The sequence below is a fragment of the Symphalangus syndactylus genome, chromosome 23 (assembly GCF_028878055.3).
Source record: "Symphalangus syndactylus isolate Jambi chromosome 23, NHGRI_mSymSyn1-v2.1_pri, whole genome shotgun sequence".
Lineage (NCBI taxonomy): Eukaryota > Metazoa > Chordata > Mammalia > Primates > Hylobatidae > Symphalangus > Symphalangus syndactylus.
Window position 1 is genome coordinate 29318013 of NC_072445.2, and position 18097 is coordinate 29336109.

The window sequence follows — 18097 nt, forward strand, 5'->3', positions numbered from 1 at the left end:
GAATTTCTGAGCAACTTTGGGATTCAAAGAACTGACCGTTAGAAAACCAGATAACATCCCTATGTCCAATGCTTGACCAAATGGCCTCTTCAGCTCTGATGGCTTATACAAATCTTCTCCTTAGGTATCCAAATCAGCTAAATCCTAACTGTGAGAATATGATGGTACTAACGGACCACCCCAAGGGCATGTGCCCTTGAGCTTTTTCATAGACAGTGAATTATTGACACTTTGCAGTTCCCCACTTACTCTAATGCTCTCATGCCCATACCACACAACTGATAAAGAAGCCAGGATTAAGAAGACAGCTTCCCAGCCCACTGAAACCTCAATCTTTGGGAAACACAGCAAAGAACCTCTGCTTCTAACCTGCCAAACAAACCAATCTGAAGGGCTTATTGAAGAAGCTCAACCTTGTAATAGCCTATGATTCACTTCTGACACCTAAGAGTCCACAAAAAAGTCAAAAGAAATTCAGTATCATTTTTAAATTACACGTAAAAAACCTTTTAGCTCATGAATTTTATCCCAAGGCCACATGTTAAAAAATTTTAATATTGGTACATTTTTCTTATGTTTCCTCACAAGATACAAGATACAAAAATCTTTTTGTTTTGTCCTTTTTCTTTTTTTTTTAAATACCTTGAAACCGGGACTACCCATTAATCCATCCTTTCCATGTCTTCCTGGTTCTCCCTAAAAAATAAATACATGTGCTTTAATATATTTTTACACTAATTTTTTCTCTTTAAAGACAGATACTATAAGATAGATCTTATTTAAAGCAAAATACTAAGAGCTTTTTTCCATCAAACTCACAGCAGGTCCAGGGAGGCCAGGGAAGCCAGCATTCCCCTTTTCACCTTTTGCACCCTGTATCAAAAACAAACACTTAAAACTCAATCTTCACAATAATGTTTTCAAGTTCCAACCAAAACTTAAATAGAAAAGCTACTAAGTTAACATCATTATGTAGTAAAAACTCATGGAACTACAACTCATGTTGACTCTGCAAAGCACTATTTTACCAACCCAGTGGATGCAGTATCAAGACATTAAAAATGTTGATAGATGCAGAATTATCATTACAAGCATCTAAACATAGAAATAACATCTTGGCAAAATTAAAAAGCAATGGGTATTTTAAATATTCTTCCCTCAGTGTGAGGAACTAGAAAGGCCCATAACATCAAATTTCAGTGGACATGTTTTTTGTTTGTTTGTTTTTGAGACAGAGTCTCACTCTTGCCCATGCTGGAGTGCAGTGGTGCAATCTCGGCTCACTGCAAGCTCCGCCTCCCGGGTTCACGCCATTCTCCTGCCTCAGCCTCCCAAGTAGCTGGGACTACAGGCGCACGCCACCACGCCCAGCTAATTTTGTTTTTGTATTTTTACTAGAGACGGGGTTTCACCATGTTAGCCAGGATGGTCTCGATCTCCTGACTTCGTGATCTGCCCGCCTCAGCCTCCCAAAGTGTTGGGATTACAGGCATGAGCCACTGTGCCCGGCCTTCAGTGGACACGTTTTTTAAGCAGCTACTGCTTCCTAGGGAATCTCTCACTGTAAATCTTTTTTTTTTTTTTTTTTTGAGACGGAGTCTTGCTCTGTCACCCAGGCTGGAGTGCAGTGGCGTGATCTTGGCTCTCTGCAACCTCCACCTCCCAGGTTCAAGTGATTCTCCTGCCTCAGCCTCCCAAGCAGCTGGGACTACAGGCACACACCACCACGCCCAGCTACTTTTTGTATTTTTAGTAGAGAAGGGGTTTTACCATATTGGCCAGGCTGGTCTCGAACTCCTGACTTCATGATCCACCCGCCTCGGCCTCCCAAAGTGCTGGGATTACAGGCGTGAGCCACCGCGCCCAGCCTGTAAATCTTTTAAAAGCTCAGAATGATCAACAATACAACATAATCTTATAGGATACCATACATAGCAGTCTGCAGTCACCAGTTCTTTTTACTTTTTTTTCTTTTTTCATTGTTCTGAATTAATCCTCTAAGAAGGGTGAACAAAGCTAACTGTTCTCACGTTGGGTTAGAACTGCAATTCAAGTTTTCTGTTTCCATTACATTAAAAGTTCAATATGAATACTTTGTTGTGTGATCTATACTTCCCTTTTTGCCATAAAATCCAGGTGATCCTTTGTCTCCTTTGGCACCCATTTCACCCTAAAAGACAAAATATAGTGAATATTAAAGAAATATGAATATTTTTCTTATAAAGAAAAAATTCAGATTATAAGCAAAAGAGTTTAATATGCCCAAAGCAAAACAAAATAGAAATAAAATAATTTAAAGTTTGCTTTAAAAAGCCCTCATTTCCAGGCTTTATAAAGAAAAATTAAAAAAATAACATTCAGTGCTATAACAGGGCTTATAGTTTAAGACTTACAGTTAAGAAAACTTGCATACAGTATAACATCAATTTTTAAATACTATAAAATCATACATTTATAACTGGAAACTTTAAAGGGAATTTTGTAGAGTTGTGTAAAAACTAATATTAATCTTAGCCCACTGTTTACTTTATCTCGAATTACATATGAGCATTTATTTATAACACATTTGTAATATAAAAGTACTTTATATTTCAATTAAAAAATGGCATTGCTATATTTAAAAGAAACAGATTTCTTCAACCTTTGATCCTGGCATGCCATGAAGCCCAGGAAAACCAGGAAGTCCACGATCGCCCTGAAAATAAAACTGAAATTAATTAAAGAAAAACCATTCCAGCCTAAACAATATCATCATATATTCTTCAACCTCACCCTTGTCAAAATCCACTTCAAATCTATCTGCAAACAGTTAATTTCATATCAGCATTAAATCCCATCACTATGAAAAATTATCCCTACTTTTCAGGGTTTCATTTATGATCACAGAAGGTAAGTATTTTGGAGCTAAGAAAATCTCACTAGCAATCCAGACTCCACCCTTAGTTAGCCACCACCTATTCTGAAAAAGTCTTGGGCTTTTACAGGGGCAAGACACATGAATTAATTGAAATGATCTAGTCCCAGCACACTCAGGAAACAGTTAACCTCTGAGGTCCTATCCAGCTCAGTAATGAAAGACCCTAAGGATAACGTCTCAACACACACTAGGATTCTGCGGAATTTTTAAAAATTGCTTATCTTACTAATTACTCATAGAAGGTATCTGTTCATATGTGTCTATGAACATGAAGGCCAAAAGTTTTCTCCAAAAGAGAAAAAGATGAAGAAAAGTCATAACAACTTGATATTTAGTAGATATAGGTTTAGTACTTAGTTCAGCGGGATATGTTGGATGGTACTGCTTTAGCTTCAAAATCATAATTGTGAAGACATAGTAAATAAAGAACCAATGACTTTCATGGCAAAATTTGGGTCATATTCACTTTTATCTAGACAAATTAAGCAATCAGTTATACTCCTAGCTTGTCTGGTAGACATATTAAAGATTATATCATCTGTGACTGATGTAATTTTTATAAAAGTTATTGATTCATATGATTTAAATACTGATATATTTATTCAAGGCTTATAGAACCCTCCAAAGGCAACTCTTTTTATTCCAAAGTTCCGCATCTCTTTGACTTCAAATCACCAAACCATTGGTTATAGCTACATTTTCCATTTTCTGCATTATCTACTGACTTCCCACCATGAACACAGAGGATTAATCTCTCATTGCATCCAACACCACCTCCCCATCTCCACTTCTAACAGACACAAATCCCCTTAACCCTCAATTACAGCTTTGGTTAAATCAGTAGTCAGGGTTTATTTTGTTAAGATTTGAAGATAAGCTATAAATATATTCTCATTACTTGCCTTTTCTTGCCCAAATGTTTATCTTTCCTGGAGTCAAATATTGCCATTTTAATCGTTTACTTTCCTATAAACTTATTGTTATATTGAACTCCAAAATCTTTCCAACTGTCAAAATCACTTCTGATTGTATTCATTTGCATTGAAAATTTCTTTTTCTTTAATAAATATCTCCTAGACCTGTCTCATTTCAGCATGAATTTGATGTTCTTTATCTCTGAGTTCATTATCTTGTTTAGGGGAATATACTATCCAATGGTTTCCTGAGAAGGAATACATGGGAGATTACTTTCTGATACCTTACATCTCTGAAAATGTCCTTATTCTATTCATTTATGTAATTGATGATAATTTAGAAGTTTTAAATCAGACTTTTGAAGGCTCTGCTTCATTCAGTTCTTGAGTTCCATGTCACTAATAAGATGTGTGAAGCCTTTCTGATTCCTGATCATTTGTATGTAGCCTTTTGTTTCTTGTGTGTTTTTGGGGGCCTGGAGTGGGAGGGTAGGAGTGGTAGGACTCGTGCAGTTTTTCCCCGAAGAAGCTTGCAGATCTTCCTCTTGCTTCCAGTGTCTTGAAGTATTATACTATCATACACTGGTGTGGTCTATAATCATCCATTATGCTAGGTACTCTATAGGCCTTTTCATCTATAGAGAACTCATGCCCATACACATGGACATCCCGGACTACACTTCCAAGCTCCATCCCCATCCATACATCACATAAACAGGCTCCTCTCAGCCACCTGTAAGCACAGGAGTAGACACACAATTGTGCTGGAAGGTCTTTAGGAAGACAAAGGCAGGAAAGGGGATGGCAAACCCTGGAAATGGGATTGGGGTAGATTGTTCGGGGACTGCCAGAATCTAAGATCCAGAATGTGTTTTGTTTGCTTGTTTTTGGTTAAGCTCGATGGTGTGATGGAATGTGTTCTTCAGGTTTTGAAGACTCCTCACTCAACACTGAGGAACACAGTTGAAGCAGGGTGTAGCAGGGGTTCTGCCTCCCTAAGAGCATTCATGACAGGGTTTTATATATATATATATATATAATTTAAAATTATATATTTATAATTTAAAATTTGAAATTAAAACTTCAAATTTTATATATATGTATATTATATATATATTTTTCCCTTTTGCTTGGAGCAGAAGGAGTGGGCAGAGTTCTGAGAAATAGAAAGAGGACTGGAGTTAAGAGAACAATCTGAGTTGACTCTTTAGAAAACACTAAACTGAGATAACCAGTTAAAGGCAGAGCTAGACTAAGATATACTATTAATAAGATGGAAATTAGCTGGGTAATGAATGCTTAATAAAACTATAGAAGGAAGAGGTAAGCTGAGATTCCCTATTAAGGCTGAACAAAGTCCAAGCTATGACTTCCATTCTCTGGCTATAGGTTATAAAAGACATAATATCCATACTTTCTTTTACTGGAGATGGCAAACAGATCTCAGATGAAGTAGGAAGACCAGGAACATCCACTCATGTTGGGACAGAAAAAATACAAGGTCTGGACAAAGCTACTGTTATGTGCAGAAGGAAGATTTTTAAGTGTAATAAAAAGGTGTAGTATCCATGTTAACATAAATCAGTGTGAGAGAGAGAGAAAGAAGGACAGAGAGAGTGAGCAGAAACAAGTTGTCAGCAAAACTGTTGGGGAATATTGAAACAATATGTACAAAATATGGAACAGAAAAAAGTATGGCTCAAACACATTATACTCAATCAAATTATTTATAAGGTTTAATAGCAATGGATAGCAAAGAAGAGATAAAGTTGGGCCAAAGCCTATCCAGGATGGGCATGTAACATAAAAGATAAATGGCTCCTGTGTTGGCCTCTGAGCCACCGGGTCATTTGTTACTATAATGCAGCTTAGCCTAAGTTAATTAGTACAGTTGGAATATTAGAAATAGAGGCTGCCAAAACAACAATATTAAAATGTATATATGTCATTGGCTTTGGGGACAGGTAGTGAGCAATGAAAAACAATTATTGAAGGTTGAAAAAATGGTGTCTTATGTAAAATTGTGGTGAAATAATTGATGAAAAGCCTTGCTTGTAATAACTTGCAAAGGCAAATAATGTATCAAATGAACTTATAGCTAGAGGTAAAGAACTGAGAAAACAGAATGTAAATATATATTATGAATTGACTGTTATTGGAAGTATTTGACAAGGTACTATTTTAAAAAATATATGCTCTCACAAAATAATTGGCCAGGTTGCAAGTGGTAATTAAAAGAAATAGACCAAGTGTAAAAACACTGGGATTGGGAGATACAATTGTTTTTCTCATCTCTAATGTAATGGTGAATGCTTTTAAAAAATAAAAGTCCAATTAAAACTCAGCCTCTGGGAGGGATGAAATCAAAGATGTGGCTATAAACACCATCCTTAAAATCTCTGAGTCCATTAAGGGGAGGTTCAATAAATCCCGTCAAGCTGGACGGTGTGGCGTATGAAAAGTAAACAGAGTGTAGTGGATGCCTGATTAATTTAGGTCACCCATTATTAAGTGTAGAGAAGGAGATGTGACTGAGACAAGATTGTGGATGCTGCTATTGGCTGGAATCAAAAGTCAAAAACATAAAATTGCAAATACACACACACACACACATATACATATACGATATGCTGTTGAGAAAGTTATTATATAATACCACAGGAACCACCAACCTGAACTAAAAGAGACTCTGCCTGTTTGAGACTTAAAATGAAAACAAAGTTACCCTGTATTTGTACTATTTTTAATACTTTTTCTGGACTACCAACGAATTCAGACAAATATAGAAATAAGGCTAAAAATAACAGGAAGAAAAATTATTTTTAAGATTATTCCTCTAATACGTCAATAGATCTAATAACCTAAATGAGTAAGAGAAATGAATTTACTTGGTGCTTTAAAAATATAAAAAATAAATAGCTTTTTACATATAAAATATAACCAATATAAAATATATTTTAAAAGGGCTACATTTATAATAAAAACAAAAGAGGTAAAAAATTTTTAGGTTAAAATAAAATTGGATAATGTTCAGGACTAATATCAAAAAATTCAAGATTGAAGTAAAAAGAAAAGCCATAGTCTTGAATAGCAATTGGAGAGATGTCAATGCTTCTAAAACTAATCCATATGTGCAAAGGGATCCTAACTGAAATGTGAATAGCAATTTCTAAAAAATTGAAGGAAAGATACTGAGCTTTATTTGGAAAAATAAGTATTCAAAAATAGCCAGGAAATTTTGATTATAAAGAATAATGAGGAAGGATTAGCCCTGCCAATATTAAGTCAGATAATGAAGCTCAATAATTAAAACAATTCTGCAGTGGAGAAGATGTAGACAGGTCAATGGAACAGAATGAAAAGCCAAAACACCAGGCTCAAATGAAAATGGAAATTTAATGGAAATAAATGGAGAAAAAAGTGGTATGCCATGAATACTATGGCAACTGGCTCTTTATTTAGGAAAATGATTTTATAAAATAAGAATGCTGATATGGTTTGGCTGTGTCCCCACCCAAATCTCATTTTGAATTGTACCTCCCACAATTCCCACTTGTCACGGGAGGAACCCAGTGGGAGGTAATTGAATCATAGGGGGTGTCTTTCACGTGCTGTTCTCATGGTAGTGAATATGTCTCATAAGATCTGATGGTTTTAAAAATGCAAGTTTCCCTCCACAATCTGTCTGTTTGCCTGCTGCCATCCATGTAAGACTTGACTTGCTCCACCTTACCCTCCACCATGATTGTGAGGCCTCCCCAGCCACATGAAACTGTAAGTCCATTAAACCTCTTTCTTTTGTAAATTGCCCAGTCTCAGCTATGTCTTTATCAGCAGTGTGAAAGTGAACTAATCCATTAATTGGTACCAGTAGAGTAGGGTGCTGCTGAAAAGATACCCAAAAATGTGAAGCAACTTTGGAACTGGGTAACCGGCAGAGGTTGGAACAGTTTGGAGGGCTCAGAAGAACACAGAAAAATGTGAGAAAGTTTCGAACTCCCCAGAGACTTGTTGAATGGCTTTGACCAAAATGCTGACAATGACATGGACAATGAAATCTAGCTTCAGGTAATCCTCAGATGGAGATGAGAAACTTGTTGGGAACTGGAGTAAAAGCAACTCTTCTTATGCTTTAGCAAAGAGACTGGTGGCATTTTTCCCCTGCCCTAAAGATTTGTAGGACTTTGAATTTGAGATTATTTAGAGTATCTGGCAGAAGAAATTTCTAAGGAGCAAGGCATTCAAGAGGTAACTTGGGTGCTGTTAAAGGCATTCAATTTTATAAATGAAGTAGAGTATAAAAGTTTGGAAAATTTGCAGCCTGATAATGTGATAGAAAAGAAAATCCCATTTTCTGAGGAGAAATTTAAGCTGGCTGCAGGAATTTGCATAAGTAACAAGCAGCTGAATGTTAATCTCCAAGAAAATGGCAAAAATGTCTTCAGGGCATGTCGGAGGTCTTCATGGCAGCCCCTCCCATCACAGGCCTGGAGGCCTATGAGGAAAAAAATGGTTTAATGGGCCAGGGCCAGGGCCCCCTTGTTCTGTGCAGCCTAGGGACTTGGTACCCTGCGTTCCAGCCACTCCAGCCATGGCTAAAAGGGACCAAGGTACAGAATAAGCCATTGCTTCAGAGGGTGCAGGCCCCAAGCCTTGGCAGCTTCCATGTGGTGTTGACACTGTAGATGCACAGAAGTCAAGAATTGAGGTTTGGGAACCTCCACCTAGACTTCAGAGGATGTATGGAAATGCCTGGATGCCCAGGCAGAAGCTTGCTGCAGGGGCAGGGTCCTGGTGGAGAACCTCTGCTTGGGCAGTGAGGAAGGGAAATGTGGGGTTGGAGCCCCCACACAGAGTTCCTACTGGGGCACTGCCTAGCAGAGCTGTGAGAAGAAGGTCACCATCCTCCAAACCCCAGAATGGTAGATCTACCGATAGCTTGCACCATACACCTGGAAAAGCCACAGACACTCAACACCAGCCTGTGAAAGCAATCAAGAGGGAGGCTGTAACCTGCAAAGCTACAGAAGCAGAGCTGCCCAAGACCATGGGAACCCACTTCTTGCATCAGCATGACCTGGATGTAAGACATGGAGTCAAAGGAGAGCATTTTGGAGCTTTAAGATTTGACTACACCGCTGGATTTCAGACTTGCATAGGGCCTTTACCCCCTTCATTTTGGTCAATTTCTCCCATTTGGAATGGGAGTATTTATCCAATGCCTGTACCCCTATTTTATCTAGGAAATAACTAAATTGCTTTTGATTTTACTGGCTCATAAGTGGAAAGGACTTGCCTTGTCTCAAATGAGACTTTGGACTATGGACTTTCGAGTTAACGCTGAAATGAGTTAAGACTTTGGGGTTCTGTTGGGAAGGCATGATTGGTTTTGACATGTGAAGACATAAAATTTGGGAGGGAACAGGAGTGGAATGATACGGCTTGGCTATGTCCCCACCCACATCTCAAATTGAACTGTAACTTCCATAATTCCCACTTGTGGGAGGAACTCAACGGGAGGTAATTGAATCATGGGGGTGGGTCTTTCCTGTGCTGTTCACATGATAGTGAATAAGTCTCATGAGATCTGATCGTTTTAAAAACGGGAGTTTCCCTGCACAAGCTCTTTCTCTTTGCCTGCTGCCATCCACGTAAGATGTGACTTGCTCCTCCTTGCCTTCCACCATGATTGTGAGGCCCCCCCATGATTGCGAGGCCCCCCCCATGATTGTGAGGCCTCCCCAGTCATATGGAACTTTAAGTCCATTAAACCTCTTTCTTTTGTAAATTGCCCAGTCTCAGGTATGTCTTTATTAGCAGTGTGGAAATGCACTAATACAAATGCTTATCTAACTTTACTCCAAAAACTAAAAATTAAAGGTTAAAAATAAAATAATAAAATTACAAAAATAAAATCATCAGTAATTATAATCAACATGTTAGAATGGGAAACCTTTCTATTTATATACAAAGATAGGAGAAAAATAGAAGAAAAAACTACTTTACATGAAAATGAAAATTTTCTCTATGGCTAAAATTCCAAAAACCAAGTCAAAACACATAATACAACCCAGAAAAAATATTTTCACACACACAAACAACAACTTACGAAATGCATATAAAAATCAATCTTTAAAAGGATCACAGCCCAGTAGGAAAGTAAAAGATATGAGAAAACTGGCAAATTACAGAGAAGTAACACAATGCCCCCAAATCGCATGTCAAGATACCTTACCCAACTCACTAATAAAGCAATGAAAATCAAACCAGTATCATTTCTAAATTATACTGGTGAAAATTAGAATTAAAAAAAACAGTGCTGATAAGAATGTGAGGAAAGATATTTTCATATACTTGTTGAAAGAGAATCAACTTTCTAGGAACTCAATAAGCAATTTAAATCAAAGTTTAACTATGAAGTTAACCCTTTGGTCCAATAGTCAATTTCACTTCTGAGAATTTTTCTTGTTGATAAACTCATGAAAAACTACTGAGAAATATATGCAAAGATGTTTCTTACAGTCTTATTGGTAATACCAAAATAATAACAATAAATAAAGAACCAAGGCAATCTTTGAGATTTCTTAAATTTGATAAAAACAGTCCCTACATTGTATAGCTATGATTAACCTTTTCTTTATACTTTCTCTCATGAAGCCTTTCCAATTTTTAACTTTCCTTTAAACTCCTAGAGAATTTTATTTGACTTTCTTCTTTGGCACTTAACATTGACTATCTTGAAATACAGTTACTTTGTGTCATGTCCTTTATCAGACTCCAACCTCTCTGAGGAAACAATTCATCCTTAACTCATTCCTATTTTTTTCTCGGTACAACTGCTATTTACCCATATCCAGATTCTTCTCCACTCTCTGGCATATGGGAAATCATACTTACCTAATCTGTTAAAATACATGTGGTTTGCACAATTTGCTCCAGTTAATTAAACATGAATGGTAGTGATTTAAAAGCCAATGTTTGATTCTCTCTGCACCTGTCACCATAATTAGTCATCATCTAGATGGTGAAATATCTGTTAATCTGAGTCTCCCTGTGAAGACGATGGGAAGCTCCTCACTGCTGCTGATAAATATGTAGTTTGAGGAGCAATAAACCTTTGATTTAAGCCACAAGCATTTGGGGTTTGCTTGTTATTGTAGCATAAGCTACTCTAGCCTACCTATTGTCTTCTTTGTGATTAATAATAATTTGCTGAATATATAGAATGTTTTCATTTCCCAAAACACAGTCAACACTCTTGAGTGCTCAAAGAAAATTTCAATAAAACAAATATTTGGGGAAGTCACACTCTTGGTCCCATCAGAGTTTACAAGTGATTAAAGTCAAAGAGAATCCAAGATAGTAAGATAATTCCACTTCCCACAGGCTGCTTTCCAAACCTTTCATGGCTGATGAATATAACTTCGATGAGCCTGTCCATCTTTTAAGTCAATCTAGAGTCATAGTCTTCAGTCAGGTCAAGATTATTTTGGGGGCTAGTAAAAGAACATGAGAACTACTATTTTTAAAATTCATTTTAAAAAATGTCCTTGTGTGTTTCAAATTCACATAATACTTTGCTCAGTAGCACAGATACATAATTTTTATATATGAGGCTACCTGTCCAAAAGTGTTTTACTGCAATACATTTCGCAATTTAAAGGTTTGATGACCTATGATCTAGAATGAACTATCCCTCTTCCCTAGAGAGAAATGTAGACCATGAACACTCTCATGGCCCAGTCAACACGACCGTGGGTACTCATCCATCTGCTCCCTCCCCTGCCTATCTTCTTGGCTCCTGACAGGCATTCAGGGATTCTTCTCACAGTGCAGGCAGTAGACTAAAAGAAGCACAAGTCACACAGTGAAAAACTACTCTGGCCAAAGCAGAAAAATACAGGAAAAAGAAAGCCAGATTGGGATCAAGGTATTTTATTTCAACCCCCTAGATCCTTGAGTAACTTTACACAAATTACTCAAGCTCTTCATTTTTCAGTTCTCCAAAATGTAAAATGAGGATACTTTACTTCACAATTAATCTAAAATGAGCACAGTATGACTTACTGTACTAATCCCACAGGACTTTTTGTGAGGATTTAATGTAAAGGGGAAAGCATATGGACAAAATCGATGCAAAACATATCAGGAATAAAATAGAAAAGGGTACACACCACAGTAAAAACCCTGAAAGCACCCAATACATAAAGTTTTGCACAGATCTGTGGCTTCTTTTCCTCTCAGAAAAAATAAAAGCAAAAACAACAACAACAAAAACACAAATCCTAAGTCTTATACAAGCTCAGGCAATAATGACCTATGGGAAACTATTTTAACCTACTAAAATAATTCCTCTCTCTAACACAGTGATGGGATTCCATTTGGGGTTTGGGATTACCATTGAACTACTCATGCCTACAAAAGAAATAAATTTCCAAACTTCTGCTGAGTCTCTGCAGTAGTTTCTCAATGACCATACAACAGAAGACATCCAAAGAGAAGACAAAAATCGAGTTTAGAACAAACAAAACATAAAGCATTCTATAAAAATTCAATAAAAGTTTTAAGTTTCCTTCTAATACCAATAGAAAAAAGGGAAAACCAGGACAGAAAAGGAATAAGAGCCAATAAATAAGGCAAGACATGGAATTAATGGTTCTTCATAATAAACTAAGATGTTAAATCCATTATATAGTTTTAAAAGAAAAAAGGTTGAAATATCAGGAGATAATCCAGATTGCAAAAGCAGCCACAGAATTAGTTAAAACCTGAGCACACATAAGTCAGCACCATGTGTACAGGAAAGACACTTAACAATGCCTAATAACAGAGAATATTTAGGGAGGGCAGAGCTAGTACTGCTTGGGGAGAAAATCCTCTGAGGAAAGTATTTTTTAAAAGGAAATTGCAGTTTTTGCCACTGAAAGCAATGTCAAAAATCACAATTACTTTTGCACCAACCTAATAGTAACACCACTTCCATAAAAAGTAGAGAAATTTGTTTTCTGAAAACCCCTGATTGTAACAACTCCAAGTTTCTCCAGATTCAGATGAAGCAAACTATTTTTTAGAAAAGAGATTGTGCCTATGTGTATGTCTGTATTTAATATTCTTATTTACTATAGTAGTTAATCATATCAATAATTGTTACTATAATTATAAAATATATGCATATATATTTTATATATACATTTATATCCATATATGTTTATACTTCTTAATATTACAATAATAAAATCTCTTAATGAGGAAGGGGAAGAGGACAGGGCTGAATCCTGGAGGCACCCCAACATTTAGAGAATGTGTGGAGGAGGAAGAGAAAGAGCCAACGAGAAAACATGAAAAGGTAACTAGTGACGGCAAGGAGAAATCTAGGAGCATGTGGTATCCCAGAAGCCAAGAGAAGAAATTGTCCCAAGAAGGAGGAAATTGTCAACAGTGTCAAACACTGTGGAGACATACACCAAGACAAGAAGAAATAATTGAACAATACTGACTACTGGATTTCAAAGATGGAAGACTGGTGATCTAAACATGCAGCAGAAGGTTGGGATGGAAGTCCTACTAGAGTGGATCAGAGAGAGAAATGGCAGTGAAAATGTGCAGGAAATAAAGGCAAACCTTTTGGAGCACTTGTACTACAATGAGAAACAGGGAAATGGCCTGGTAGCTAAAGGAAGCTATGTGGTAGAGGAAGTGGTGAGGTTTGGGTGGTTTCAAATGGATCATCCTTTAGGCTATTTGGAAAATTTAACTAGAAAAGAAAATGACTAATGACACAGAAGAGAAGGGCTTGTTAATACACAAAGTAATGGAGAAAGATGGGATCCAGAGTGCATGAGGAGGCCTGTGGACTCCACATGGACACTTCGCCCATAATAAGAGGAGGAAAGGCAGAATGTAGGTACATATACGGGTAGGAGGGTAGACATAGTGGGAAGACATTTAGGGAATTTCTGTCTGATCGTTTCAGATGCAGCACTTCAACAGAGAGAGGAAGGATAAAGGATAACTCAAAGATATTTCCAAAAATTTTGCCTTAAGTAACCAGCAGAATGGCGCCCAATAACAAATCATGATCATCATCACTATCATCACCAATTTATAGCACTTAATTTAGGCCAACCACATGCATGCCCTCATTTAATCTTCACAAAACGCCTAGGCAGTAAGTAATACTATGGCTTCCACTTTCCAGATGATAAAAACCAGGTTTAAAGAGATTAAGAAGTGTGATTTGGGAGGTAAGCAGTCTGAATTCAGAACTAAGCCTATAATCTATAATCTTTAACTGCTTTAAGCCCCCAAATCTCATACACATGCACACTTGGGCACACACACTTGTGCATACACACACATACACACACACAAGTGTTTGGTCATGGTGTTATCAGAAAATCACATGGGTAGACTCTCTCCCTGTTTTGGTAATTTTTGTTTGTTTGGTCTTCAGGAACACTGAAAGAAGTAATACCACTAACATACTGTTTTAACATGTATTCTCTAACATTTTTTAGCTTTTTTACCCCTGTTCTCTCAAAATATATATTGGAGTTCCTTGGTTGTGACTGACTCTATAACAGAAATCACTGTAAAACCACGTAGTTTTTCGATGTTGGAGGCCCAGAGGTAAGGAACTTTATTCAGGTAGGGAAGTCTTACCCATCACATGATGCTCCAGTCTGGACGCTGAGGACAATGGGAAAGTGAGGCTTTGAAGGGACCACTTAAAAGTTGAATGTACTAACAAAGAAAACAAAATCTATAATTTTTCCGATAATACCCTAGATATAATTATGATATTTTATTTCTTAAGCCCAGAAAAGTCAAGTAATGAGTTTGTACAGAGTCTGGATAGGTTAAAAAATAAATTACTCATACTTCCTACATCTGTAAAATTGAATTTGCCATGGAAAAGTTTCACACTCAATTTGAAAATTCATAAATACATATCAATTAACCAGCACAGCCTAATGTAAGTTTTAACAAAAAATAGTTCTCCATACAATTTAAATATATTAGTTTTTTAATATTGAGGAAGTATTTTAAAGCATTTAAAGTATTTTTTAGATTTCAAAGAATAGCTTTAAAGCATGTAATAAAATTAGTGACCAACTGAAGACTATTTGCTGAGTAAGTATTCCTTTTGATTTTGCAAATTCAGGAAAAAACACCCGGCAAAATCTATATATATTCTATTGTGTGATATGTGAAGAACACATGTTAAAGTCAGAAAGAAAGCACATCTAATTTCAATTATCTTAAGTGGAAATTCCTACTGTAGGCGTCTTTGGAGAAAATCCACAAAATGGAAATTATTCTGGGAAAATATCCTAATGGGGAACAGTATTGTGTGGAACAATCTTCCAAAGGCCACTGCGTGATGCCTGGAAAAGTATCCTGCACTGCCACAAGTCGAAGTCATCTCAGGGGTATGTTTTTTAACCCTTCATTTCCAAAAATCAAGGAACCATGTTATAAAGGAATAATCAAGGAAAAACCTTCAATTAACTTACTAAATTCTTTTAGCTCTGGGCAAAGAACTCTCAGAAGCCACATGGAATGTGAAGCGGAAACTTGGAAGGTAGTACATGATGATTTTAGACCCACAATGACTATGTCAAATCAGAGTTTAACCCCAACAATGAACTTCAGAAAACAATAAACTCTGAATAAAATCCACGACTGGTCTGAAAACAGAGACCTTGCATAAATATACATCTTATTTATCTTAACCAGTAGAATGTATGACGTCGTAAAATTCACAGACCTATATTTAAAAGACAACATAATGACCCAAAACAATAAAGCAGTCAGCATAAGATGCCACTAGTAGAATTATAGTTATTCTTTTATTTTAAAACAAGGAACATTTATTCCCACAAAAATTTAGTTCAATTAAAATGTACAAATAAAATCCCCCTTTTTATGTTTAGTGTGTAAAACTCAACTAAAGAATGAAATCAGTATGTTAGGGAGATATTTGCACTCCCACTGTATTGCAGCACTATTCACAGTAGCCAGGACATGGCCTCAACCTAAGTTCTGTCAGTGGATGAATGGATAAAGAAATTGTGGTATATATACATAATGGAATACTATTCAGCTATAAAAAAGAAGGAAATCCTGTCATTTTCAACAACATGAATGAAACTGGAAGACATTTTTGTTAAGTGAAATAAGTCAGACACAGAAAGACAAATACCATATCATCTCACTTATATGTGGAATCTAAAAAATGTGGCTGAGCCAATAGGCCACGTGCCAGATAGATACCAATTGTGGAGATGGTCCCTTGGGTATTGGACTATCTGAGGTTAACATGGTAACACGTTTCTTTCACATAACCCACTCCCCTCTAAGAAGGTAACTCCCTGTGGAGCTTAACCACAGGGAGAGAATATGGCATAGGGCAATGCCAATGTCTGTTTCATTTGATAGTGGTCAGTGATAACTTCTTTTATCTAGTGATAAAGCCTTCTATAAGCTTTATTGGCTAATAGCCACTGACAAATTTCTGAGCCCACAAATCTTAGGATTCACCAAGATGCAGACTGTTGAATGGAAACCATCATAGCTAACATCCTTTATCTTTGAGGGACTAACACCATTGATTGCATTTTTGTGTGTGTTTACCTTGTCACCATCTCGCCCTGGTTCTCCTTTGTAACCTGGTAGTCCTCGAGCTCCCTAAATTAATCAGAAAATAAAATTTTGTTAATTATCGGTTTTAGTTCACTAAAAATAAAATTTATAAAATGTATATAAGTGGGTCACATACTTGTATTCCTGGAGATCCTGGAACACCTGGTGTCCCTGCAATTCCCTGATATCCCTAAAGAAAAATTAAAAAAGAAAAAAATTAATATTTCATCATATTTACCAAGAGAAGTTCTTCGTTTCAGAATTCACTCTTATCTCAAGTTTCTCACGCCTAAAACAAATCCAAAATAATAAAGTGTTAAATGCTTAATAAGGAATTTATACACTTTGATCTTTATGAAATCCTTTAAAAAGTATATAGGGCCCTAAATATTTGTAAATTAATAAAAACATTTAGAAAATCTTAAATTAAGAGGAGAGTTAATGTTCACAGTTTCTTAAGAAATGTACTGGATTTATTAGAAATATATTCAACATATCCAAGACAGAAACACTTCAAGAGATTGGAGGATTAAACAAATGTCTATTTATAAACCACCTAATTAATGGCCATCTGAGTTAGTCCCTTGAATAAATTAACCTTTAATTAATATTATTCTTCAATCTTTAAATTACTCATTTTAGAAAGATGTTGATGTTAAATGTAAGAAGGTGGTTATGACATATCCCCCATGGTCCCCTAAGGCTGGGCTGTTTGCTTAGGGGAGGGGGATGAGAGGAGTCATTCTTAGACATCCCTCCTCAAAAACTGGAAATTTAGTAAAATAGCACAATTTTTTTAGACAGAGTTGAACTATTTATTGTTGGTTTAACACATGACAGCTAAAGTCTCCAAATTAACTTGTAGGCCCTAAACATTTATCTAGGTTTCTTAGGGCTGATTGTCATGTTAATGGACCACCTGACACCTACAAACTTAATAACCACTATCAAATTCCATCTTTCTCATATTCTTTATTCACACTCCATTTTTCTTAGATCTTACTGTTTGGGTACCAGTCTCTGTTGTCAATTATGTTAACACAGATCTCATTAATGTTTCCAATTACATCTTCATTCATAAATCTAAAAGCTTCATTTCCATGTGGCTATTCATGGGTGTCTGCACTGGTCTTCATATTCATCCACTCACCTGTCAATATGCTTTTAACTGTAATTTTAGAGACATCATAATTCCCTGTTTTTCTATTCACATTTTCAAATATCCTTTCTAATATTCTTTGCTACCTCTGGTAATGAGTTGTCTCTGAAAGATCAGTCTTATTTTCTCCTTTTACATGCATTTACATTTTCTATTGTGTAAATTGCCTTCTCAGTTACTTCTAGAATGACAATGACTATACAATTTTTCTTTTTCTTTTTTTTTTTTTTTCTTTTTTGAGACAGAGTCTCACTCTGTCACTCAGGCTGGAGTGCAGTGGTGCAATCTCGGCTCACTACAAGCTCTGCCTCCCGGGTTCACGCCATTCTCCTGCCTCAGCCTCCCTTGTAGTTGGGACTACAGGTGTCTGCCACTACACCCAGCTAATTTTTTGTATTTTTAGTAGAGACGGGGTTTCACCATGTTAGCCAGGATGGTCTCAACTAATTTTTTGTATTTTTA

The 18097-nt window shown here is 36.4% G+C and overlaps 1 protein-coding gene across 2 annotated transcripts in view; it reads right to left on the bottom strand.

The window, feature by feature from the left end:
- Window positions 1-18097, bottom strand: part of COL21A1 (collagen type XXI alpha 1 chain) — a 198649-nt gene that overhangs the window by 67130 nt on the left and 113422 nt on the right. Inside the window, exons 11-16 of one of the 2 annotated variants that reach the window (XM_055263888.2) lie at window positions 16613-16666; window positions 16468-16521; window positions 2642-2695; window positions 2119-2170; window positions 820-875; window positions 643-696 (exon numbers count right to left, since the gene is read on the bottom strand). In XM_055263888.2, the coding sequence (XP_055119863.1) occupies window positions 643-696; window positions 820-875; window positions 2119-2170; window positions 2642-2695; window positions 16468-16521; window positions 16613-16666 (324 nt within the window). Of the gene's footprint in view, window positions 1-642; window positions 697-819; window positions 1058-2118; window positions 2171-2641; window positions 2696-16467; window positions 16522-16612; window positions 16667-18097 lie in introns of those variants that run through there. The other variant, XM_055263890.2, reaches the window with a different exon arrangement.